Consider the following 25,731-nt stretch of genomic DNA (forward strand, 5'->3'; position numbering starts at 1 on the left):
GCCACCCTCCTGCTGAGAGCCCTTGGCTTGAGCACTTCCCCTCTCTGAGCCCCCGTTGGCTTCTCTGTGAAATGGGGACAATAACAGAACCTACCACATAGGGCTGTAGCCAAGGTGACAGGGTGCAAATGAGGCAGGGGAGTAGCAAGACAGACGGCTCCCTCCAAGTCTTCCCGACCCCCACCTTCCCAGGGGTAGGGCCTTTCACTGGGTCTGAACCTCCCACAGACACCTGGGCACAGGTGACCCACAGAGGGGTCCAGGAGTTGCCCCCACTCCCCGACCATGGAGCAGCTCTCAGCAGTGGCTCTGAACCTCCCTGCATCGCGTGCCAGACAACGCATGGGGCTGTGAGGAGGAGGAGGAGGAGGAGGGGAAGAAGCCGGGAAGCCCGAGGCCCAGGGGAGCACCCCGCACGCCAGTCTCCCTCACGTTAAGGGGCTTGACATGCAATATGAAGGCATCTATCAGGCCTCTTCCTCCCTCTTCCCCCTCCCCCTAAGCACACCTAGGGAAGCTCCCCAGCCTCTGCTCCAACCCCAGCCTCTCTTCCCTGACGGTCCATCTGTCCATCTGTCCTCTCAGTGGGTAGACTGGTTGCCTGCTCCTCCTTTGCTCTGCTTCCTAGACTGTCACTACACCTGTCGGTCTGCCTGTTGGTTGTCAGGCTTCTTGTGGGTCGGACTGGCTGTCAGTCTGTCTTTCTGTTCGTCTTCCTCTCTGTTTTCCCATTAAGTTTGTCCTGTCAACGGCCGGACTGGCCTCCCATTTCTCAGTCTACCTGTAGCCTGTCATCACAACTGTCAGTCTGTCTGCTTGTTAGCTATTCTTTTATTGGCTGGCCTGGTTGCCCATCTGTCTGTCAGTTTGTGTTTTCCTCTGTCTAGGCAGTTGCTGTGTCCTGCCTTCCTATCTGTCTGCCTGTATCCACCTGTGATCTCCACCCCCATTTCTCTCCCATGTGTGGAGCTGGGTTCACTCATCACCAAAAGCCACCTCGCTTGGCCACAAACCAGGGCTGGCTGTCCCCAGCAAAGCAGAACAGTCAGGCTGGCAGGCCCGGAGCCCCCTCCAGCCCTCCAGCCCTGGCTTGCCCCTCCCCCAGCCTCCATGGCACAGCCTCTCCCTTCAGCCCCACCCTCCTCTCTCCAGCCCTGGGGTGTTAACAGATTTATTGAAAGGTATTTGGGGAAGACTCGGTTCAAATTAATGGTGAAAATAAGGTTTTATGATTCCATTTCAGCTTTATTCCTCTACTGATTTTCTCCATTATCATTGAGCATCAATTGAGAATGGCTGTTCTCCGCAGTATTTATGGTAATACAGGTTAATGTCTGAGTTCGAGGAGCTCAATTAGCAAATTCATGGACAAGGGGGCCCGTTTGCGTTTCTCTTATGAGCCCGATGATTCATTAGCCACAGGGAGATGCTGGGTTTCATGTCCGCATACAAAACGCCAGCCTCTATTCTCTCCCAGGCATGTGGTGCCTGGCTCAGAGCTGGTGTTCAGGGAACAAGTGGGTCTTTGTTCCCTGTACCCATCATAGGCCTTGGCACAGAGTAGGCCCTCAATATTTGTTTGGCACTCAGCCCAGAGCACATGGCAGACATCTCTAAACATTAAATAAACCAATTAATCACTTTCTCCCCGGTGCCAGGCCTAGAGCCTAGAACAAAAGAGGTGCTTACTATTTGCTAAAGAAATTGATACACCCCGATCTCCTGTGCCTAACATAGGGTTGCCACATGGTAAATGCTGGATGAATGTTTGTTGACTGACCAACTGATTGACAATGAATGAATGAATGAATGAATGTCACTGGTCTTTTCCAGCAGCATGGCTGCCTAGATTCCCAGAATCATATCCTGAGAGTAACTAGAAGAAACAGAACTTCAAGGAGGGGGTCCTAGTACGGAAGATCTAGGGCTGGAGGAGACATGTGGAGTTCCTGTTCCTTCCCTAGGGCCAGACTTCAGGAGGTGGAGCAGCGACTGCCAGGTTCATAGCTTCCGGGTTTGCTGGGCTGGGGCGTCCAGGCTGAGCAGAAGTGTCGCAGGTGGCACCCGCCCATCCTCAGCTAGTTGCCCAGGCCTGATCCTCAGGGCGGGGAAGCTGCACAGAGAGAGAAACCTGGTTCCCATAGTGCCTTCCCAAGACTGCTCTTGCTGGAGACTCATCTCTTGGTGATGTGGGGCTGGGTGATTGGTCTCATTTTTGCAGATGTGGACACGAAAGCCCAGAGAGGGCAAGTGCTTGTTCCAAAGTCACTCAGCAAGTTAGTGGCTGAGTCAGAATTTGAGCACAGGTCTTGTGTGTTCTTTCCTCTGCTTCCTGCTGCTCCCAGGCCCCACCCCTTGTCCTCTCTGCGCCCCTGATTTTCCACACCCTCCCCTACTAGAATGTCAAGTCAATGAGGGCAGGGATCCTTTCTGTGTTCACTGATGTCTCCCCCATGCCTGGCACTGGGCGAGCGAATTATAGTAAGTGTGCAACAAAGCCTTACTGAATAAGGAGTGAATGGTGAGCCCCATGCCAACCCGTGAGGGCAAGAGCGTAACAACATTCATAGCACCTCCCACTTACGATGTTCCTCCTGTATGTGTTAGACACTGGCATTACTCCAGCCTTCTCTGTGGGGAGAGTGTGAATCCTGTCCTCGTTCTCAAAGAATCTGAGCTTAGAGCGGTGACTCAGCTTGCGCCAAATCGCACAGCTAGTGAGTGGTAGAGTCAGGGACAGGATTCTGACACAGTGCGTTCTGTACCTGAGCCCCGAGCCCGTACCCACCGACCACCCGCCCTCTGCACCCCTTGCTTGAAGCTGAGCCCACCCAGCTGCCCACTCACCAGCTCCAGTTGAGGCCGGCCCCTGGAATGACGGCTCCCTGGCCCCAGGCAACCTTCGGGGTGGCCTCCTGGGGCTGAAGCCAGAGCTGTGACAGGGAGACCAAGAAAGGGCAGGCCCAGGGGGGGCGAGGCGAAGCCCCGGGCCGCTCCCTGCCCACACCGCCTGCCTGGGGTCTCATCAGTGTCAGCAGAGGCCTCTCCATGAGATGAGGTTGACACTTCCTGCCATGGGCTGCCTGTCTCTCTCAGGAAGGGGGCTCTAGTGGGAGGGGGTGTGGCGTGAAAGGCAGGCATGACAGCCAGGCCCCGGAGACCGGCCCAGCGTGCCCTCCTTCTCCAAGTGCTTACCGAAGGAAACAGATGCAGTTCCCGCCCCACGCTAAAGGCTCACAAGAGTAGCTGCCAGCATTTAGGGCTTGTGCGTGCCAGGCAGCGTGCTGAGCACTTCACGCACATCCTATCCTTTGCCCTCACAGCTATGCATAAAGAAGGCCTGAGGAATAGCCCCATTTTACAGTTAGGGAAACTGAGACTCAGAGACGTGAAGTCCATCGCCTAAGGTCACACAAACAGAGCAGTGGATGCAAGCCCAAGTTCTGTTTGACTCCAAGCTCTCGCCCTTAAACTCCACTCTCAAGAGCGTCAGTTGAAAAATGTAAGTCACATAAACACGGCCTCTGGTCTCTGCAGCTTAATGAGATTGGGGAGTTAGAAGACACAGATTCAATCCTGTTTCTACCACAGACTCCCTTGCTGTGTGACCTTGGGCAAGCCACTTAACCCCTCTGATCCCCAGCTGTGACATCCTTAAAATGGAGATCTGTGCACCGACGTCTGAGGGATCATCCTGTTCGCCTGATCCCCGGAGGCCCCGCCACCCATCTCTCTGACTTCCCCGGGCTGAAGAGGACTTTTAAAACTTTTTTTTTTTTTTTCAACGTTTATTTATTTTTGGGACAGAGAGAGACAGAGCATGAACGGGGGAGGGGCAGAGAGAGAGGGAGACACAGAATCGGAAACAGGCTCCAGGCTCCGAGCCATCAGCCCAGAGCCCGACGCGGGGCTCGAACTCCCGGACCGCGAGATCGTGACCTGGCTGAAGTCGGACGCTTAACCGACTGCGCCACCCAGGCGCCCCTGAAGAGGACTTTTATATTGAGAAGGAGGAGGTGGCCCGTGGCAGTGAGTCTCAGAGAAAACAGCACAGCCTGTGAGAAGGTCCCAAATTGTGGAGTGGGACAGAACCAGGTCCTCATTAGGGATCTGAGGACCAGAGAGAAGTGACTTGCCCAAGGTCACACCGCACATTAGCATCCAGGAAAGGATTCCCAGGCCAGCACCTTCCCCCACACGGCTGCCACAGCAGTAAAAATGTTCAAAGAAATTTAAAAGCTTTACCTTTGGCCCTTAGTTTTTTTCTTTTTAAAAATCTTTACTCCTTTATCTTTGAAGAGAATAAAACATTGGGGTTCTTGAAAACTCTTTTTTTTTTTCATCCTTTTAAACAAAAAATAAGCAAACTCACTCTAGAAGACCCTGAAGACAGAAATGGCATGTGGGCTTCCTCTTGCCCACCCCCTTCCCCCCCGAGACCGGGCGGCTGTCTCTCGGAGTCCCTGGCGGCTGGCACCGTCATGGAAAGGCCCGGCGGGGGGACTTTCTGGACCAGCTGCTGCATAAGCAGCTAGCGACTTCAGACAGACTGGAAAATCAGGCGCCACTTCAAAAGCTCAATGACAGGCGGCAGCGGAGGTAGGAGCACGGAGGTGGCCTCCCCTGACGACCAGCCATGGCAGGGAGGCACGGAGAAACAGCCAACAGAAGGACAGGCACCACCTCTCCCCACCAGCGAGGGAGCTCTTACAATATTTGTCCACCCCCGAGTTCCAGCGGGTGGATGCGCCCGCTTGGGGGCCGCGGGAGAATAGAGATCAGGCCTGGCGTCCGGGACAAGGGGGGCCTGTCCCCTCCCAGAGCCAAGCTGCGCCTACGGAGCTGTGGGTCTCTGGCCGAGGGTGGGCGGCTGGGAGCCCTGCGTGCCCCCGCCAGGCGGAGCCAGAGGGTGGGAAAGACCCGGGTCCAAGTGCCACGCCCCCCGCCACGCGTGCCAGGCCCGGCCACAGCCAAGCTTGAGGCCCCACGGTTCCTCTCTCACTTTGCAGAGGAGGGGAAGCTGGATTCACCGACACCATTGAGGCGGGAGGAAGCCCTGCTAGAAGGGGGCGGGGGACACAGGTGCGTGTGCACGCGTGCACGTATGTGAGTGTGCGTGCGTGTGCGCGCACGCTCTCACACGCAGGTCTTTAGCGCCACGTCCTTCATACCGCAGCTTGCTAGTACTGCCCCGTAGCTCATCGCACCCCTGGGCCCCTTTCCCCCTCACTTTCCTCTGTCCCCCTCCCAGCCATCCCAGGCCATGCGACCTCAGACAAGGGACCCCATCTCTCCAAGCCTCAGCTTCCTGTCTGTGAAATGGGACACGTCCCTCCGCCTTCAGGGGGCCGTGGAGATTAGCGAAGCGCGGGAGCTCGTGCTGGCACACACAAGCCCCCTGGTGTCCACAGGCCCTTCCCCTCCACCCTCCACCCTCTCCTCTCCTCCTCTCTCCTTGGTTCCCTCCCAAGGCCTCTCTGTGCCTCTGTTTCCCCATCTGTAAAACAGGGATAACGCTACCTAGCTCCAAGGCTTGTGAGGAAGATTAGGCAAGATGCAGCATTAGGGGCTGTATTCCTAGTCACCCCAATGTCTTAATACTGGCATATAAATGTGAGTAGTTGTTACTGAGTGGGAGAGGGGCATTTGTGTGTGTGTGTGTGTGTGTGTGTGTGTGTGTAAGGGTTTGCACCGATCTTAAGTGTACTGCAAAATGACATTACATACACCTATGAAAACACCACTCAACGTAAAATGTAGAGCATTCCCAGAATCCCAGAATGTTCTGTCTCCCGGTTAATACCTCCCCCTACCACCAGAGGCAAACACCATTCTGTTTGGATACAGCCCGAGTTTTAGTCTAGAATGGATTGGACAGGCACAGGTGAGGCAGGGGCGGGGGGAGGAGGGGTGGGTGGAGAAGGGACCAGGGAGCAGGTATCTGGGCAGGGATATAGCAGAGATTGCATTCGAGGTGGGGCGGGAGGAAAATGCTGGCTGCCAGAGAAGGCCCCCAAGCCTGGGGTCTCAGGGGACCCCTTCTCCAGGAGCCTCCCGCTGCCTGAGAGAGAGAGGAAGCGTGCACAGTGGCTCGCAGTCACGTGCCTCTGGGGATTCTGGGCGGGGCTGGCCCAGCAGAGCCAGAAACGTGGGCAGCTGCTGCCCCTGGGCCTTTGATGTGACAGAGATGGAGACACACACACGCCCGACAATTAATTAATTGTGACTTTCACCGTGCAGCGGCCGCTTCCTATTGATCTCCGCCCGTCTGGAGTGAGAGAGACAATTAGGAGGGAGCACAGCGGCGGCAGCTAATTACCCACAGAATGAAAACCGTGCCTTTCAATTTATTAAACTTTTATCACAAAAATAACCGAGCCGCCCCCTCCTGCCGAGAAGCAGAGCGGGGGTGCTGTGGAGTGGCACCCCCAGTTAGCCTTTCACGGATATTAAAGGGCTGGGGAGTTGTGACCACCTCATTGCCACAGAAGACGCCACGCACACGTGGGCTCTGGGAAGCAGCCGGGAGAGAGGGGCTGTCGTGTCCCCAAAACCAGCCCAAGGCCTGCGGCCTGGGTTCTGAGCAAAATCAGACAGCAGGGTCACATGAAACCGGGCAGAGGCCTTCGAGGAACCCCGAGGCTTAGATGAGGCTTGGGAATGTCCCGATCAAGCTGCAAAGGCTCTTGGAGTCCAACCGGTGCCACCGCTCCGGTGACAGAGGCAGCCTGGTGTGCAAGTGCCAAGGAGGCATGCAGCCCCTGGTTCAAACCTCAGCCAGGCCTCCTGGGACTTTTAATGCCTACCACTATTTAGCGTCTGCCGGGAGAGACTACCAGTCCCATTTTACAGATCCAGAAACCGAAGCTCCGAGAGGCAGAGTGCTTGCTCAAGGCCATACACCTGTATGGGCTAAAGCGTAGCTGGCAGCTCTACTCGCTTAGTCTTCCAGCCCGTGGCCTGGGGCAAGTGACACCGTCTCCCAGAGCCCCCATTTTCTTGTCTGTAAACTGGGAGTGATTATATCTACCGTGCAGAAAAGTTGTGAACATTTAGATGTTAGAAAAACAACCCAACAGGGCACCTGGGTGGCTCAGTCAGTTAAGCGTCCAACTCTTAATTTCAGCTCATGGTTCATGAGTGTGAACACCGAGTCAGGCTCTGTGATGACGGCGTGGAGCCTGCTCAGGAATCTCTCTCTCTCTGCCCCTCTCTCTCTCTGCCCCTCCCCAGCACGCTCCTTCTCTCTCAAAACAAATAAACTTTTTAAAAAAAGAATAAATAAGGGGCGCCTGGGTGGCGCAGTCGGTTAAGCGTCCGACTTCAGCCAGGTCACGATCTCACGGTCCATGAGTTCGAGCCCCATGTCAGGCTCTGGGCTGATGGATCAGAGCCTGGAGCCTGTTTCCGATTCTGTGTCTCCCTCTCTCTCTGCCCCTCCCCTGTTCATGCTCTGTCTCTCTCTGTCCCAAAAATAAATTTAAAAAACGTTGAAAAAAAAAATTAAAAAAAAAAAAGAATAAATAAAAAACAAACAAAAAGCCTGCCCTCCTTGCAGCATGGCCAGCTGCCATTGCCATCAACAACAGGGAAACTGAGGCTGAGATGGTCACTGACCCCAGGCCAGCAGACGGGCTGTAGAGGGAGCAGAGGATTGCCAGCCACAAACACCTCTAAGTTCAGACCTGCCTCTGCCTTTGGCTGACGTCTGTGGGGGACCCTGAGCAAGTTACACACTGGCCAGACTCTGATGCCTTGGATCTGTCTGGCTTTGGGACGCTCCTTGATAAGCGTCCTCCCACGGAGCCCCACGAGGCAGGTGGGATAGTGCATGTTACAGATGAGGATGCCAACACCATGAGAAGGCGAGGAGGAGGCTGGGCATAAACAGAGCCAGGCGGAGCACCTGGCCTCCAAGCTCCCAAGCCAGGGCCCTTTCTGGCCACAGCTGCTACTCTGGCCTGGCTCTAATAGCAGACCCCATGCCCAGGCTGACCCCAGAAGCCAACCCACGAGCTTTGCTTCCTCTCCTCCCCACCAGGTCCGGCCAGCCTCTGGAGAGCCCCCTGCAGACTCATTCCTACAGGAGGCGTGGGAAAAAAAGCGAGGGGTACTTACCTCCCTGCCCCAGTACGTGCCCACTCCCCACCCAGGGCATCCCAGCAACAACGGCCTATCTGCCTGGAGCCATGCAGCTGGAGGAATCAAGCAGGGGCCTCAGAAAGGGCTCCTCAGGAGCCCCTTTTGCAGGGGAGCCAAGGGCTGAGCCAGGGGCTGCTTGTCTCATCTCCCCACCCCCGTGCCTGCACCTCAAGCCCCCCACTAATGCCCATGACAGCCTCGCAGTGTAGGCAACAGGAATCGTGTTCTTCGTATTGCAGAGGAGACAGGGAGACTCCCAGGAACGAAGCAGCTCTCTCAAGGCAACCCGGGTACCTGCTGACTTTGAACGCAAGCTCCTTCTGCAGGCTCAGCCTTCCCATTAATTTGGCCACGCTTCCCTGAGCAAGCACTATATATTTCTTAAATAAATAAAACCTGGTATTTTGTAAGCACTTGCTATGTGCTTGGCACTATTCTAAAGACATTACCATATTGACTGCATTCCTCCTCACCGGAATCATGTGAAGTGGCTTCTGTTACTATCCCCATTTTACAGATGGAGTTACTGAGGTGCAGGAGAGTGAGGAATAAAGTAACTTACCTGGTATCACACAGCTAGGGAGGGGCGGGGGTAGGATTTGAACCCGGGTGTCTAGGCTGCTTCTGCGGCAAGTGAGTGGGGGTGAGGAAGTGAGAGGAAAGAAATGGTGGGGGAGGTGCCCTTTATATACCACGAATTGCTTGGGGGAGGAGGAGGGGAGGGTGTAGTAGGGAGGTGATCTGACCGGCCCTACCCTCCAGGATTCACAGTCTGCTGAGGTTTCTATTGGATCAAGGAATTCAATGTCCATTATGACCCTTCCTGAACTGTCATGGGGTCTAGTCACAAGGATCCTCCTTTCCAGGCATCTCAAACAAAATAAGAGTCTCTTACCTGGGGATCACGGGCTAGGCCAGAGAAAAAGGGGAGTCTGTGTCCCCTGTCCCCCTACCGCTGCTCTCCCCCCTTTTTTTCTCTTGGGGAGGACATAGCTAACAGGCTCTCTTGATGGGAACTTGGTTATGCCTGGGCCCCATTTTCAATCATGCCTTACGGACCAGCCCCTGGGGTGGAGCCAGGGCTCAGATCCCCATCAATGAAGCAAGATGAGGCCACCCGAGCTCTCGCCCACCATTTCCTCCCTGCTCACCTCCCTTCACTCTGGCCTTCCGTGCTGGGCCAGCTCCCAGGGGGCTCCCACCTTTACCTCCCCAGGGCTTGTTCAGTTCTAAGCCCCACTCAGAAGAGGAGTACTTAACTCTTGGCTCTGCTGCCTTTTCTAGCTTGAAAAGTCAGAGTGTGGCAAGACCCAGGAAACCACATTACTTCTAATTTGTCGCAGTGGTGCAATAAACCAAAGATTCTTTGGTCACCTACACTGGACACGTTTCGGTGGGGGGAACTCTCATTTTTGCTTTGCTTCAAGGGGAAATCATCTCAACAATATTTAAAGGAAATTCCCAATTCTGGAAGGGAGGCTGTAGGTGAGATCAGGCACAGATAACAACAATCTAAGGTTTAAAGTATTCAGGGACTCCAGCAAGGGATAGATGGAGGGTTGCGTACTATAGGGACAGGAGAGGGCAACCGAGGGCAGAGAATGCTTCCCGGAAGGGTGGTTAATTCGAGATGAGCCTTGGGGAATGGGTGGATTTGGACCATGGAGATGGTGTAGAAGGGCAGGTCAGGCAGAGAGGAACCATGACCACAAAGGCATGGAGCTGACAGGACAGCAAGTGTGTGGTGGGCGGGGTGGGGGTCTGGTTCCTGGGTCCCTGGCAACCGTGGATCCTGGCAAAGCACTGAGGTGGTGGCTATAGTGGGGTCTCACGTGAGGGGTCACTCTAGTAGATACACCCACATTCGTGGCAGCATTATTCAATAGCCAAAAGGCAGAAGCAACCCAAGTGCCCATCAGTGAATGAATGGATAAAATATGAAATATACACACAAAGGAATATTATTCACCTTTAAAAAGGAAGGAATTTCCGGCTCCTGCTACAACATGGAGGAAACTTGAGGACGTTAAGGGAGATAAGCCTGACGAAAAAGGACAAATGTTGTATGATTTTGTTTACATGAGGTCCCTAGAGTAGTCAGATTCATAGAGACAGGAAGTAGAATAGTAGTTGCCAGGGGCTGGGGGAGGGGAGGAGAGGAGTTAGTGTTTAATGAGGACGGAGTCTCAGTTTGGGAGGGAGGGAGCAGTGAGGCTCCAGGTCGGAGGATACAAATTCCAACCCCAGACGGGCTCTGGTTAAAGGCAGCCCCAGCATCCAGTCCATGCTCAGACGCTTCTTAGCTGTGGGTTTTAGACAACTCATTTGCCCTCTTTGAGCCTCTTTTTCCCATCTGCAAAGCAGATAATCCTAGTTATTTCTACTCTTTTGCAGGGTTGTTGCAAGGGCCCAATGAGGTTGTAATAACAGCTGTTTATTGAACAATTGCTATATGCCAGGCACTGAGTAAAGCACTCTATGTATATTAACTTGTTCAATTCTCATGACAACCCTATGAGATGTACTTCTATTGTCCCCATTTTACAGATGAGAAAACCAAGGCTTTAGGAGGGAAAATGCCTGCTTGGCATCATATGATGGGAAGTGGAAGAACTAGGACTCAGACCTGAGTCATGATGAGATCCTATGAATACCCACGAAGGGAGTCACTGCTGCCACCTTCTTCCTCCAACCCTTCCTCCTCCTTCAAGGAGTTTCCCAAGATCCTGCATTAGGGTGACTCTTGTCTTACCCATTGGGAGCTCCCACCTCTGGTTTCTAGGTGTCTCTGGCACCCCATGACCTGCTCACTTTGGGAGTTATTCATGTATGCCTCCCCCAACAGAATGTAAGCTCTCCAAAGGTGGGTCTGGGTATTTTTCATTGTAGAATCCTGGGTGCCCAGCCCGGATGGCGTAGAACTGATGAAAGTCCGGGCAGTGGTGGGGGCTCAGGCCATGGACAGGACCCTGGACAGCTCAGCAGAGATCAGCCACCTGAAGCATTCTATAACCGTGTTGTTATGACAATGACAGTCCTAAACATGAAAAGGAAGAGGGCAATGACTAAGACTATGAGCTCAGCAACAATATCAATGTCATGCCATTCTACGTTGGGTCCATCGGTCAGGATAAGTTACGCTGTAGTGACAACCCACACCTCAGTGGCTTGACACCAGCAACGTTTGCTCATCACTCCTGCAACGCCTGCTGTGGTCAAGATGACTCTCCAGGATAGTTGTCCTCCATGAAGACACTCAGCAAGCCAGGACACATGGGTCCTGTGGCTCCACCCTTGCAACACGAGGGCTCTACAACAGCGGCAGGGCAAGAGCATGTTGGAGGATTTGTCTCACGGATGTCTCTCTGCTCGATGTCATTGCACAGAACTAGCCCAGACCCTACCTGGCCACTAGCATGGGCTGGGGAAGTGCAATTCACCTGTGTCTCCAGATGTGCAAGAGCTCTTAATATCTCTCCACAAGTGACAGGCATTTCAGACATCACACCTATGACAATTCCAGAACACATACAGTCCTAGGAGAGTAAGTAGAGTCAACACCAAGGCCTTGGACCCTGGAGTCAGATCTGGGTTCAAATCCCAATCCCACTGCCAAACAAGTGATGCCCTGGCTCCGTTAGGTGGTGAGCTCCCCATCACAAGAGGTATACAACAGAAGCTGGATGACCACTTTGGTCATCAGCATCATCATTGTACATTAATGTGTGGTATCTCCCAGAAGATACCTATGTTTTATTTACTTCTAAATTATGTTTTATTGAGGTAAAATTTACATACATTGAAATGTGTATAACTTAAATGTACCATTTGATGCATTTTGGCAAAGGTATACATTCATGCAACTGACACTTTGGTTAAGATATAAAATATTTCTATGACCCAGAAAATATCCTCATGCCCCCTATGCCTGCAATGTTAAAGGGCAATGCTTAATGCTGAGAGATGATGGAGATTCAGCAGGACCTAGACAAGCGGGAAGTGAGCGAGATGCCTGGAGCATAGCATTTTAAGCAGGTGCTCACTCTTGGGGTCGATTCTGTACTTGCACGATCCTGAGAGAGAATGCCTCCGGAAATTTTGGTTTCAGGGAGCTTCACTCTCTTACCGTAGGCCCAGTGCAGAATTTCAGCCAAGACAGGAGACCTACGTGCCTGGGAGAAAGAGGGCCATTCCTGAAGGCTTTCAAGTCATATATCACAAGGCCGACCATGCCCCCAAAATGAGCCCCCAGGGGGACTGGGCCCTGACTAGGCAGCACATGGCCACAGGGATGCTATGGGCATATATATCTTGATGCTTTCTGAAGAGTTCCTATTTACTAAACACCTACTAAGTACCAATCATGTTAGGCACTTTATGTATTGTCCAGTTGTCAGTACAAGCCTAAAAGGTATGCGTTTTTATCCCCATCTTTCAACAAGGAAACTGAGGCTCAGGAATGTGGAAGTGACTTGGCCAAGTCACATAGGTGAGGACCAGCGGGACCCAGATTGAAAGCCAGTCCTCTCTGAGCTCTGAGCCCGTTTCCCCTCCAGCCCCCCGCCGCCCCCCAGTGCTCCAGACACAGGGGTGCTGGAGAACCACGAAGGTGAACCCCCACTCCTACTCTGACCCCTTCAGCCCCCCTAAACCTGAAGGATGAGGTCCCCAGCTGCTCAGGCCACGGGCCACCGTTCCCAGAGCCTCTCCTCTGCAGCCAGGGGTTGAGGCTCTGGCGGCCTTTCCCAGGAGCCCAGAGAGGTTGGTTTGCATACTACGCGTGTCATTTGCATACTACTTAGGAAAAGCCTTCGCTTTTCCCACCTGCAGCAAACTCCAGACTGATTAGTTCTCCCCACATTGGAGAGTTAATTACTCTCCCGCGTAGACCGGGTGTTTATTTGTAATCAGCAGAGGGCTGGAAGAGGGGGAGGAAACAGGGCAGAAGCAGCTGTCGTTAGCCTAAATTCTGGAGCAGCTCTGCAGGTGGAAAAATGAGTGTGAGGAGCTGGAGCACCCCAGACCTGCACCCGATCCCGGCTCTGCGTGGGGGCTCGCCATGTGACCCTGGGCATGCCCCGGGTCAGGGAAAGGAGATAGGGTGATTGGTGGTTGGACCTGAGCTCAGGGGGGTGTGGGACACAGTGAGCTGCCGGAGGGACAAGAGTCGGGCCTCAGAACATCACAGTGAAGAAAGCAGTGCCCAGAACCCAGGAGCCTGGGGAGAGAAGGGACGGAAACAGGACACCGTCTATTCCAGAAACCTTCCATCTGGAAGGCGGGGCTCGTGGGTGGAGTCCTGGTCCCAGAGACTAGAACAGTAGACCAGCTCTGCTGTGTGACACGGGGAACCCACTGCCCTCCCTGAGCCTTGGTCTTCCCATCAGTGGGGCTAACAACCTGGCGGGGAATCATATGAGCCAGGCGGGGGCTGCGAAAAACATAAATCTCTACTCAAATGTAAGAAATATTTCTGGATTCCTAGGCTGGAAATGTCTCATCCCCAGGGGAGATTTAGTGACCTTCCCTCCCTCATGCCCCCAACCAGTATATCTGGACTTGCCCCCCTCTCCTGCTTCATCGAGGCCCTTCTAGACCCTTCAGCCCTCGATCTCTGCTTGTCAGATGCAGAAAGGTCATGTCCAAAGGTGGACCCAGCCAATGTGTCAAGGTTGGAAAGATCCTCAGTTGCAGTCAGAGCTCCAGAAAGGTGCTGACCTGCCTGCCTGGGTCACCTGGGGTACCCATGATAAACGCGGAAGCCAGAGGTTCTGAAGCAGTAGGGAGGGGTGCAGTTCAGGCAACGGTATCCATAACCGGCTCCTTGACTCTGACCGGAGAGAACCACTGCTTTGGTTCAACTCCACCTTCCTTTTTTTTTTTTTTTTTAATTTTTTAATGTTTATCTATTTTTGAGGGAGGGGGGAGAGGGGCAGAGAGGGAGAAGGAGACAGAACCCAAAGCAGGTTCCAGGCTCTGAGCCATCAGCACAGACCCCGAGGCAGGGCTCAAACCCATGAACTGCAGGGCTCAAACCCCCAAACGACCTGAGCCTAAATCAGAAACTCAACCCACTGAGCCACCCAGGCACCCCTCCTCCCTCTTTTTTACAGATGGAAAGACAGGCCCAGAAGGGTGGTTTGTTCGATGGCACCCAGCAGAGCTGGAAATAGAACCCAAGCCCCCTGCCTCCAGCCCACTGTGGCCTCTCCTGATGAAAGTCTGGGGCAGGAAGAGAGACCCCAGAGGACAGCCTGCTATAGCAATGATGTAGGGGTCACGGTGGAGAAACCTGGCTGGGGTCCTTGGCTGGCCCACAACAGCAGTAACGGGGACCCTAGGCAGGGACAAAGGCTCATGTTCACCTGGGAGGCAGAGAGGAGCCATTCCTTCAGTCCACACTTCTTTCCCAAGATTGGCTTCCTAGTGATTCTGGGAGATGCAGGACAATGGCCACCAGGCTGTGGACCTCTGTAGCTGCCAGAGGAAATATAGGACAAATAATTTTTAGTACAGGTATATCCTATGCATCCTGGTATTTATGTGAATTCAAATTTAATTGAACATCCAGTATTTTTATTTGTTAAAATCTGGCAACCCTGGACTCATGAGCAAGTCACTTCACCAGTTTCTTCACCTTTGAAAAAGAATCGAAACGCTACCCTGTTAGGATGCTGTGCAAATTAAGTGGGATGATATGCGTAAAATGCCCAACCCAGGGGAGGTAAATTTGTGACAAGGCAAATCTTGCCTTCAGAGCGCCCCTACCCAATTCTTTTCTCCTCCATGCTCCTCTCCCTTTCAGAGTCTCTGCTGTAAAGCCCCGATCCCTAGGGTGCCAGTGGAACATTTTCAAAAAGGTTTCTGATGTGGTAGAAATAACTCTCCACCTACTGGCTGTGTGACCTTATAAGAATCACTTACCCTCTCTGAGCCGTGGTCGCCTCATCTATAAAAGGCGCTTGTCCTAGTACTAGCTGCCTGGAGTTGTCTCTGCAAGCCTAGTGGTTGGGCTTACTAAGGGGTGACAGTTAACGCCTTGCAAATACACCAAGATACAGCTCCAATTTCAAAAGACCCCAAGACTGATAATTGCAGAATGGGTAACGTTGGATGGGGGAGATCACTTCTGCATGGTTGGGGGGGGGGCACTTTCCTTGGCCAGTCTCCGGCAACCCTTGCATCTATGTGAGCTCCTTGGAAGTGGGCATCCCTCTGGCCTTCTAGGTGCCACATCCCCCTGCGGTGGGTCCCCATGGCCCTCAGGACCCAGGGCCAGACCACCAGAAGGCAGAGGCTCTAAGTCCTTGGGGTTTCCCACAGTCTGCTCCGTTTGTGTCCCACACTCTCTTAATCCCCTTAATCTTGTCACCTCTCACCTACCTGCATGCTTGGTGGCTTCCATTGACACCTTTCCTGCCTGTCCCTGTTAGATCTTCCTGTCGTGGAGAGCTTCTCCCAGGGTTCCCCCGGGCCCCTCCGGGCGTCCAGGATGCTGGGCTCCAGCTGGTACCAGCGTTGGAGGGGGCTTGTTTTCTCCCTGTTTTTCTTCACCCTTCCCCAACAAAATTGCTTCTGCCTTGTTTTGCCTCCCTTTCACATTTTCTTCCCCAAACTTCTCAACTGGCCACTGCACCCCAGCCCCCTGACTGGCAGGTAGGGGAAGAAGGAGACAGGACTTTTGCTAAGTGCCTGCCCCACACCAGGGACAAGCTACACCTGTCCCGGTTTTGAGGGGCCAATTGCCACCCCAGACACAGGAGTTCTCTCATGCAAAAGCACATACCAAAAAGAGGGCAGATGCTGAATTTGAACCCATGCTGCCTCTCATCCCCCCCAACAAATTATTTGTTGTTTACAATCCCCTCCGTTTTTCAGAAGACAATCCCCCAAAGCGCTTTTATCTGCCGAGAGAGGCAAAGAATAAAGAGTGGGCGCTGGAGAGGAGTGTCAGCCTCTGACAGCTCTCCCTCCCCAATTCCCAACCCTCCCCCCAACCTTGCCAAGGAGAAGCCTGATCTTATTGGGTGGGGAAGAAGGAGAACACGAGGAGAGACCCGGGAAGGCCCAGGAGGAGGGGAAGGAGTTAGCCCCCCACAAAGAGGTGATTAAAGCAATCTCCATAATAAAGAGCAAGGGGAGTAGAGGGGGAGAAGGAGAAAAAGAAATTCAGGCAAAGAGGGTCCAGGAGGTTTGCGGTTTTTTGAGGGAGGGGGTGTTGAAGAGAGAGGTGTGAGGCAGGGGAAGGGGAAGATATGGGCGTAAACGCAATGCCTCCTTCGTGGTGCTCGAACAGCACAGCAGAGTGGATGGCTTGTAGGCTCAGGGGCTGGACAGGCAGGGGGGAGACTTGTACCAGCAGGTTCTCCCACAGCTTTATTCATCATGACCCAAAATACCCACCAATGGGGAAGGGCCAGATAAGGTGTGATAAACGCATACAATGGAAGAATACTATTCGGCAATAAGAAACGAACAGACCCGCCACCGCACGGATGGGTCTCACGAGCATATGACAAGAGAGGAGCCAGCACGAAAGGGCACACACTGAATGATTTCTCTTTACATGAAGTTCAAGAACAGGGAGAAGTGACCCGTGGCGACAGAAGTCAGAAGGCCGTTCGCTTTGGCGGTAGGGGGCGCCCTAGGCAACCTGCTGGGGTGAAGGATGTGTGCGTATCTTGATCTGGGGGGTGGTAAAGGGTGTGCATTCCTGCGCACAGAAAGCCGCTGAGCAGTGCGCTTAAGATTTCTGCATTTTACTGTATGTAAATGATACCTCAAATTTTTTTAATGAAAAAAAAAAAAGAAATACAAGGACTTCAGAGCCACGTTTTATAACAGTTGACTGCATTTTGCTTAATAAGATTCAGAGAGAGAAAGAGTTACAAATACCAATCTAAATAAGGTAGCGGGGGTACCGCCCTCACTTTACGTCCTCAAGGGGCCTATTTCTGGAATGAGCATGGATAGGGAGACCCGAATGGACCCGCCGTCCCCAAGTGTGTCCCAGATCCCAGGAGCACCCCCCTCACCCTCCCCACCATGGTCGAAACACCTCAGCACTGTGTGATTCCAGTCTTCAAAGATTCAATTCCTGCTCTGGGGTGGGGGGTGAGGGGGATATACATTAGCCAGCTGGTACCCAACTGAAGAAAGAGAACTCTGTTCTAAGGTCAAAGCCAAAACTGACAGCATAGGGCTATAGAGAAGTGATCATATGGTCTCCAACATGCTGCATTCCTAAGATCGTTTTCTCCAGTGGTAATACTGACCATTTACAATTTTTGCCTTATATGCTGATTTTTGGAACCCAAGCAACCCTCGGGTGAGAAGTGACTCTACCATAAAGAAATGGAGATTTCGGTTCTTACTCGGACTCCTAACTAGACCTGGGCCTCATGGATTGTGACTCCACAGGCATTACAGGGCGGGGGCTCTCATCCCTCCCTCTCCTGCCTCCCCTCCAGGAGTCCGAGATCCAGGAAAAGAGGAGGAATACCATCCATCCCCTCTGGTTGAAGGTGTCCCTGTTGTGACATTCACAGGGCTATCGCTGACCCGTTTGCTTTCACACTAATGATATGTTCATTACTATCGATGACTTTTATTTCTTTGGCAGTGTTTATACTCTTGCAGCAGCCTGATAAGTCAAATCATCCAACACTTGGAAATAAGGCAAATAGATAACCAGCGTCCTTTCAAAGTCAAATTAAAACATTGTCTAACAAGTCCTCCTAAGGGTCACCTGACACTCTAGGGGAATGTCACTTCACTTGACTTATTATTTACTATTGATCAGGGTCCAGGCTCTGTAAAGATCACCGTTGGCTGGTAGAAGACTGATAAGTTACAAATCATTTTTGGCCAGTGAAGAAATCATGCAAATGATTTCTTTCCAATAGAGAAGACAACCCCCCAACGTTACGATTTTATTGCCCTGTAAACATTAACCAGTTTTGCATCTAACTTAGCAAGCTTATGAATATTCCAGAATTCTAGTTTTGGGGTTATTGTTGGTTTTGTTTTTACTGAATCTCTCTTTTCTCTCTCTCCATACATAGGTACATATAAATATTTTCTTCTCACATCCTTCATTGAACTAGTTTTGTTGTCCTTCCGTTTCCTTCATTAATAAGCTGGGGGGGGGGAAATCCATTCACGTATGCTCACTATGTATTTCTCTAAGGATGGTGTATTTAAAGTTTTGAAAACTATGCTGTGAGAAGCCTTTCGCAGTGTTTGGTTTTTCCTCATGCTAACTCTGCTACTTTCTTTGTGACCTTGGGCAAGTGTTTCTGTCTCTGGTCTTTATGTGACGTGTGATATTTCTTTTTTTTTGAATTGCTTTTTATTTAAAAAAATTTTTTTAAAGTTTATTTTTGAGAGAGAGAGAGAACAGAGCACTAGCTAGGGGGGCAGAGAGAAAGAAGGAGAGAGAGATACAGAATCTGAAGCAGGCTCCAGGCTCCGAGCTCCGAGATGTCAGCACAGAGCTCCCATTTGTGGCTCCAACTCATGAGCCATGAGATCACGACCTGAGCTGTCAGATGTTCAACCGACTAAGCCACACAGGTGCCCCTCTTTTTAATTTTTTTAATGTTTATTTACTTTTGAGAGAGAGAGAGAGAGAACACGTGGGGGAGGGACAGAAAGAAAGGGGCCAGAGGATCTGAAGCAGGCTCTGTGCTGATAGAAGAGAGACTGATGTGGGGCTCGAATTCACGAGCCGTGAGACCATGACCTGAGCCGAAGCCGGACACTTATCTGAGCCACCCAGGCGCCCTGATATGTGATATTTCTGACTCCTCTTGCAGGAAAGCAAGGCTGACACACTATGATCAAAGAAGACGGTGCTGGATCAGGTGTCACAGACCACCTGGCACAATCTTCCTGCCTCCCACCACTCCCTCGCCTTGCTAGATGGAGGAGGTGAGGCTCAGACTGGTTAGGTAACTTGCCCAAGGTCACACAGGTATTGTTCATGATGATGACTTATTTTAATGTGGCGTTTGATAGCATCAGCTTCCCCAGAGGATCCTCAGCCACCCAATGAGGAGCCTGTATCATCCCCGTTTTACAGATAGAGAAACTGAGGTCTAGAGAAATGATGTGGTTTGCCTAAGGTCACACGGTGATTATATGTGGGCATGGCCCATGAGATTCCATCTCTCCTAACTTCCTGAATCCCCGGGGGCAAGAGAGGGGCTGGCAGGAGTTGCTCTGGGCCGGCACACTCTTATCCAGAGAACCCCCATTTGTAGCTATCGAATACATACTGGGGGTGCCACTCAAGATTGCAAATGAAAAAGGAGTCCCAGAAGCTTGAAAATGCCGGCCCTAGCCCATCTCCATCTGCCCAGATCAACAGCCTTCCATTTTCTCCTCTTCCTCTTCCTCTTCCTCTTCCCCCCCTCTTCCCTTTGGTAAAATACTCAGGAAAGAAAACACACACACACACACACACACACACACACACACACACACACACACAAACCAAACATGATCATGGGAAGAAGCAGAAAGACATAGTCAGCCGAGGACTGAACTCATCGGTCTCCAGTCTGGGAGAGACAGAGTAGCTCAGTCCAAAGAAGAGTGTTCCCAGGTCCAAGCTGGTGAAATGAGATGGGCTGACAGGTGGTGAGCACCCTGTCAGCATAAGTAAGTAAGGCTAGATGATCTGGCCAAAAGGTAACAGTAATTCTCTAGATGGTAGAATTCATGGGCTTTGTTGCTGTTTTTTTTTAATTTTTTAAGTGTTTATTTACTTTTGAGAGAGAGAGGTAGAGTGTGAGTGGGAAAGGGGCAGAGAGAGAGGGAAACACAGAATCGAAGCAGGCTCCAGGCCCTGAGCTGTCAGCACAGAGCCCAATGTGGGGCTTGAACTCACAGACCGCGAGATCATGACCTGAGCCGAAGTCGGAGGCTCAACCGACTGAGACACCCAGACACCCCTGTTGCTGTTTTTTAAATGTCGATAAAAGCTAATTATTAAATGTTCACCATGTGCCAAGTTTTGTATGTACTTTATGTCATTAAAATGTTATAATAATCTGATGACGTAGAATCTGTCGTTCCCAGTTTATGATTAAGAAAACTAAGGCCCCGTTGGGGTGCCTGGGCGGCTCAGTCAGTTAAGCCCCCGACTTCAGCTCAGGTCATGATCTCACAGTTTGTGGGTTTGAGCCCCACGTCGGGCTCTGTGCTGACAGCTCGGAGCCTGGAGCCTGCTTGGGATTCTGTGTCTCCCTTTCTCTCTGCCCCTCCCCTGCTCATGCTTGGTCTCTCAAAAATAAATAAATGTTAAAAAAAAAAAAGTTTAAAAGAAAAAAGAAAACTGAGGCCCCGGGAGGTTAAGTAACTTCCCAAGGGCAGCTAGGAAGTGGCAGGTCTAGGAAGCTGATTACTGAGCTTCCCATCACTACCACACTGCCCTTTGTATTTTTCTGTATTTTCCAAGCTTTTGACGATCAGTCCAAGTTCCTGACTTTTTTAAAAATTCCTTCAGCCCTGATGTTCTCTGCCTCTCTGGTTCTCACATCCCCCCAGTACCCACCCCCCCCCACCGTCTCCATCCCTGCAGACTCCTGCCTTGCAGTCCCTGCCCCCACGCCAGCTGCGGCTGGGGTAGGACATTCAGTGTCCCAGTCTTGCTGAGGTCTGCTCAAAATGTCCCTGGTAGGCTTCTGACCCCTGGGGCAATGCTGGGGGCAGGTCCAGGGAAGGAGAAGGGGAAGTCAGAAGGGATGTGAAACTTGGCCACAGCCGGACAGGCGCCACCCCTGCTGGGTGTCCCACAGGGGTCCCTGGGTGGAGGACAGGAGCATCCAGTTGAACTGACTGCCAGCTGAGGCAGGTGAGGCCCGCGCCTGAGGGGGTGGGGGCCCGGGGAGCTGACCTAGGAGGCTGGACAATCGAGGCGGGAGGGAGGGAGAACACTGCCAGCCGGTTCTGTGCCAGGACAGAGTTGCAAGGGGCACTGATCCAAGATCCGGAATAAGTGAGTGGGGGGACCTTTATTCCTTGGGTTTGGGAGATGGTGGGAGGTGGAAATATAGACACATCAGCTCTAGCCAGAGTTCCTAGGTTTCGGCCCCCCCAGAACACAGGAAGCTCGGGAGAGGCTAGGGGTGTCGGAGCCAGGAGAGGGGTCCCCGTAGAGGGTACAGAGGGTGCTGAAAGGGGCCGAATGTGTAGGGGAGTGAGCACATGTGTTGTGTCAGGGGGTTGTGAATCCCCGTGCGTATGCACAGCTCTGCCATCTGGGTGAGAGAGTGTGAATTAAATAAGGCGTAGGCGCTCAATAAATATTTGTTCAATGGGATTGATCATCGGTAGGAGTATATGAATGTGTGTGTCTGGGGGAGTGAGAGGTGGAGTCTATTTGGGTGTCGGTTTGTGCTTCCAGGAGCGTGCAGTGGATTTTGAGTTCGCTTGCCGTGGTGTGCAGGTGTGGGATGAGAGGCTGTGTTTGTGTGTTTGAGTATGTAACTGTGTGGGTGTGCTCAGCTGTGTGTGTGTGTGTGTGTGTGTGTGTGTGTGTGTGTGTGTGTATCTGGGCAAATTTCTGGTTCTGCGTATATGTGCGGGGTCCCTGGAGCTGGGTGGAAGGCAGACTTCGGAGGCCCTCGAGGGGGTGTATGTGCCTCGGTGGTGGGGGATGTGTACAGAACATTGTGGGCGTAGGGTTCAAGTGTATGAGTTGGGTGTGTGTGAGGGTGTGATGCCCACTCTGGCCCATGTCTCCACAGTGGCATCATGGAGGCCCCATGGGGCTGGCTGGTGGTCTGCGTGCTGGCCACATCCCTGACCTTTACAGTGACCCAGGATGTGTGCCGAGCACCAGATGGGAAGGCTGGGGCCCCAGGAGCGCCTGGCCGACCCGGACGGCCAGGCCTCAAGGGGGAGCAAGGGGAGCCAGGTGAGTACCTCCCTCTGGACCCCAGCCCCTCCTCCCTTGGCCTGGCCTGGCCTCGAGGGTGGAGACTTGGGGGTGGCACCAAGAAGCGGGAATCCACCTGGGCCCCCACGTGATGCCTGTGCACTCTGCACTTGGTCCCAGAGGCTGAGGGGGCCTAGTCTTCTCTCTGGACATGTCCCCAGGCTGCCAGCCCCTCCATATCCCCCTTACTGCCTGGGTCCTCTTTCTTTTCTTTTTTCTTTTTTTAATGTTTATTTATTTTTGAAGGAGAGAGAGACAGAGAGTGAGCGGGGGAGGAGCAGAGAGAGAGAGAGAGGGAGACACAGAATCCGAAGCAGCCTCCAGGCTCTGAGCTGTCAGCACAGAGCCAGATGTGGGACTTGAACTCATAAACCGTGAGATCATGACCCAAGCCGAAGTCAGACGCTTAACTGAGCCACCCAGGCGCCTGAGTCCTCTTTCTTGGGCCTCACCTTCCTTCCCTGGAGGATGGACCACTACAAGCGATGAATGAGAAAGGTCTTGGAAAAGTGCACACTCCTGGGCTGTTGTTAAGTTACCAGAATGAATAAGGTGCTAGCCTTTAGACTCAGGAGACTTTTCTTGCTATGTAACCTCGGGCAAGTTACTGACCCTCTCTGAGCCTCAGTTTCCTCATCTGTAAACCGAAGAAATAACCCCACCTGGCACACAGAGAGGATCGACTGATGGCCACTATCCTTTCGGCTTCCTTCCAGCCCCCCACACCCAACCCTGTCCCTGCTGGCATCAGAAACTCACAGTCTAGAAAACAGGTTGGGGGTGAAGGAGAAGGGAGAGGAGGACGTGCCCAGAGTGGGAGAAGGAAGTCTCAGGGAACTCTCTTGAGCCTCCCAGTCGGCACCAGGCCAGAAAGATCTGCAGAGACACTTGCAAGCATTTGCATCCAGGCATCCTAACCCTAAAGGGATCGGGGTCAGTGGCCTGGTGGGGTGTGGAGTTCACGGCCGGCCAGAAGCACAGTGGACGAGCCAGTGTCCTGCTTTTGCCAGGACCTGACAGCTTCCCAAGTGCCTGTTTGCACTTCTTTCCACTTGATAGATAAAGAAGCTGCAGCTCAGAGGTTGGAACATTTGCCCAAGGTCACCCAGCCAGCCAGAGTCAAGGTCTTAAAGGCCCACGCACTCCCCCATCCTCCACTGCACAGCAGACGGGCCATGTCCCAGCTCCCATTTCCCTGAGGACTAGGGAACACTGGACTCTCACTCCAGATCTGGCCTTTCTCCCCCACAGGGGCACCTGGCGTCCGGACGGGCATCCAGGGCCTTAAAGGAGACCAGGGGGACCCTGGGCCCCCTGGAAACCCTGGCAACATGGGCTTCCCTGGGCCCAGTGGCTCCCTGGGTCTCCCTGGCATCCCGGGAGTGAAAGGCATCAAGGGCAACCCGGGCAACATCAAGGACCAGCCACGGCCAGCCTTCTCAGCCATCAGGCGGAACCCACCAATGAGTGGCAACATCGTCATCTTCGACACGGTCGTCACCAACCAGGAAGGCCCGTACCACAATAACACGGGCCAGTTCATCTGTGCTGTGTCCGGCTACTACTACTTCACTTTCCAGGTGGTGTCCAAGTGGGACATCTGCCTGTCCATCGTGTCCTCTGGGAGGGACCAGGCCCAGCGCTCCTTGGGCTTCTGTGACGCCAACGGCAAGGGAATCTTCCAGATGGTGTCCGGGAGCACGGTTCTCAAGTTACAGCGCGGTGATCGGGTCTGGATCGAAAGAGACCCCGCCCAGGGCCGGATTTACCAGGGCCCTGAGGTGGACAGCGTCTTCAGTGGCTTCCTCGTCTTCCCATCCATCTGAACCAGGGAGGGAGCCTCCCGACCCTGGCCTCACATGCTTCCTTTTCTGTGTGACTCTGGCCCACTCACTCCACCTCTCTGGTTGCTATGGTCTGCTCTGCCTGGGGGTGCTGTTGCTTGAGCTGTCTGAAGGGAGACGGCTGGCTCCCGGGGCCCCTAGAACCTGCCGCTGGCTGCACGCTGTAAGGAGACTGATCTCTTTGAACCCTTCCTACAATAAATACCTGAGGCCGTGTCTGTTGAGCGTCTGTTGAGTTGCTACACTGGGCACTGGGAGGGAGCATAAGCACCACAGTTACGGAGTGCTTACGGAGTGTTTTGTATTTTACAGCAGGTATTTAGCAGGTCCTGGGAGTCCTAGGACCTAGGGCCACCACTTACCGGTTGTCCAACCACGTGCATATTATATAACTTCAGTGAACTCAGTTTCCTTGTCTGTAACATGGGAATAACAATGGCATCTACTTCAAAGGGTTGTTGAGAGGACTGAGTGACTTAATATATGAAAATTGCAGAGCCGTTCCTGAGTCAGAGTAAGGGCTGAGTAAGTCCTAGGTATTATTATGCTTTGTTTAATCTGTACAACTGAGGGGTGAGGTGGGTATCACGACCCTATTTTACAGATAACGAAGCAGGTTGGAGTCTGGGGCTGGATATAAGGCCCAAGGTCAGCGTTTAAGTAGAGGATCTGGGGTCTGAACCCAAGTCTTACTAGCCAAGTGAGGCTAGTAAGGCTTACTTACCCAAGCCTGCGTGTTTAAACGCGACCCTTGCCAGCCTCCACAGCCACAGCCTGACACGTGCTTTCCAACCTTGAACCAGAAAAACATGGGCAAGACTCAGAGAGGGGTGGTAAGCGGCCCAAGGGCAGCCAGCAGTCCTCCCCAAAGCCAGGTTTCCTGAGTCCGGCCCTGGGCTTCCACTCAGGCAGGCATGTGAGGCTGGGGCTGCTGCTCGCTGGGCATCCCTCCCGGGCTGCAACTGAGAAGGTCTGGAATTCTCATGGTGCCTTCCCAGGGTCCCACTTAGCCTGTCCAGGAACACTCGGAAGCAAGAAGCCTCGCTATGTCCTCCGTATGTGAAGACAATAAGGAGACCGGGAGTTCAGTCCTAGGCTGTCCAATGCCCTGCACATTTTCTCAAAGGAAGCCATCTGTGCTTTGTGCTGTGCGCACATCACACACCTGCACACCACGCAGGCACACCCATCTTCCTCAGGTTGCACGTGACCCACATTCCCCCATGGAGCCCTACTTCCCACTGAAACACGGGCACAGGAATCCCCTTCTTCGGTGCACACCAACCCAGGCCCTTAGATACACCGTGCACACCCCTGGACGTGCACACTAGTTACACCCTCAAACCCACAGTCGTACTTGGGATACAGGTGACACGCAGGGGTGCACGTCCTCCTCACTCTCCAACATGCACATGCCTTAGAAATGCCCCGGTTCTCCCACATGCTGACCCTGTCACACTCACACTGGTCCGTCCTCTGAGCCACGGGGACTATGTCTCCCACCCACTAAATGACACACAAGCAGCCTGGGAGTCCTCACATGCCACCCCCTCCCCAGCACCCTGGCCTCTGACATACACCCAAGACCCTCTCCTGGGGCTGCCCTGCCGTGCCCCCACCGACAGCCTCTGGGGTTTGGGGAGAAGAGAGTGACCCCTCTGTAGCCCCAGCATAGTGCTGGACTCCTCACGGCCTCCCTGCCTCCTTCAGGCCTCCACTCTGCCCCAGCTCTCTGCCTCCTTGCCCAGAACACACTCTCCCACGGACTGGGAAAAGAAGCCCATCTTTGTGTATCTACGA

The 25,731-nt window shown here is 53.0% G+C and overlaps 1 protein-coding gene across 2 annotated transcripts; it reads left to right on the plus strand.

The window, feature by feature from the left end:
- Window positions 1–20,844: 20,844 nt before the first annotated feature.
- Window positions 20,845–24,147, plus strand: C1QA (complement C1q A chain). Of its 2 annotated transcripts, none has more exons than XM_006934389.5 (3): window positions 20,845–21,001; window positions 21,897–22,066; window positions 23,339–24,147. In XM_006934389.5, exons 2-3 carry the CDS (start codon window positions 21,904–21,906, stop codon window positions 23,911–23,913), a joined length of 738 nt encoding a protein of 245 aa, XP_006934451.2. In that variant the 5' UTR covers window positions 20,845–21,001; window positions 21,897–21,903; the 3' UTR covers window positions 23,914–24,147. The 2 variants fall into 2 exon arrangements, with proteins under 2 accessions (XP_006934451.2, XP_006934452.2); XM_006934390.5 differs by lacking the exon at window positions 20,845–21,001 and adding an exon at window positions 21,023–21,145.
- The last annotated feature ends 1,584 nt before the right edge of the window (window positions 24,148–25,731 follow it).

This window comes from Felis catus, chromosome C1, assembly GCF_018350175.1.
Source record: "Felis catus isolate Fca126 chromosome C1, F.catus_Fca126_mat1.0, whole genome shotgun sequence".
NCBI lineage: Eukaryota > Metazoa > Chordata > Mammalia > Carnivora > Felidae > Felis > Felis catus.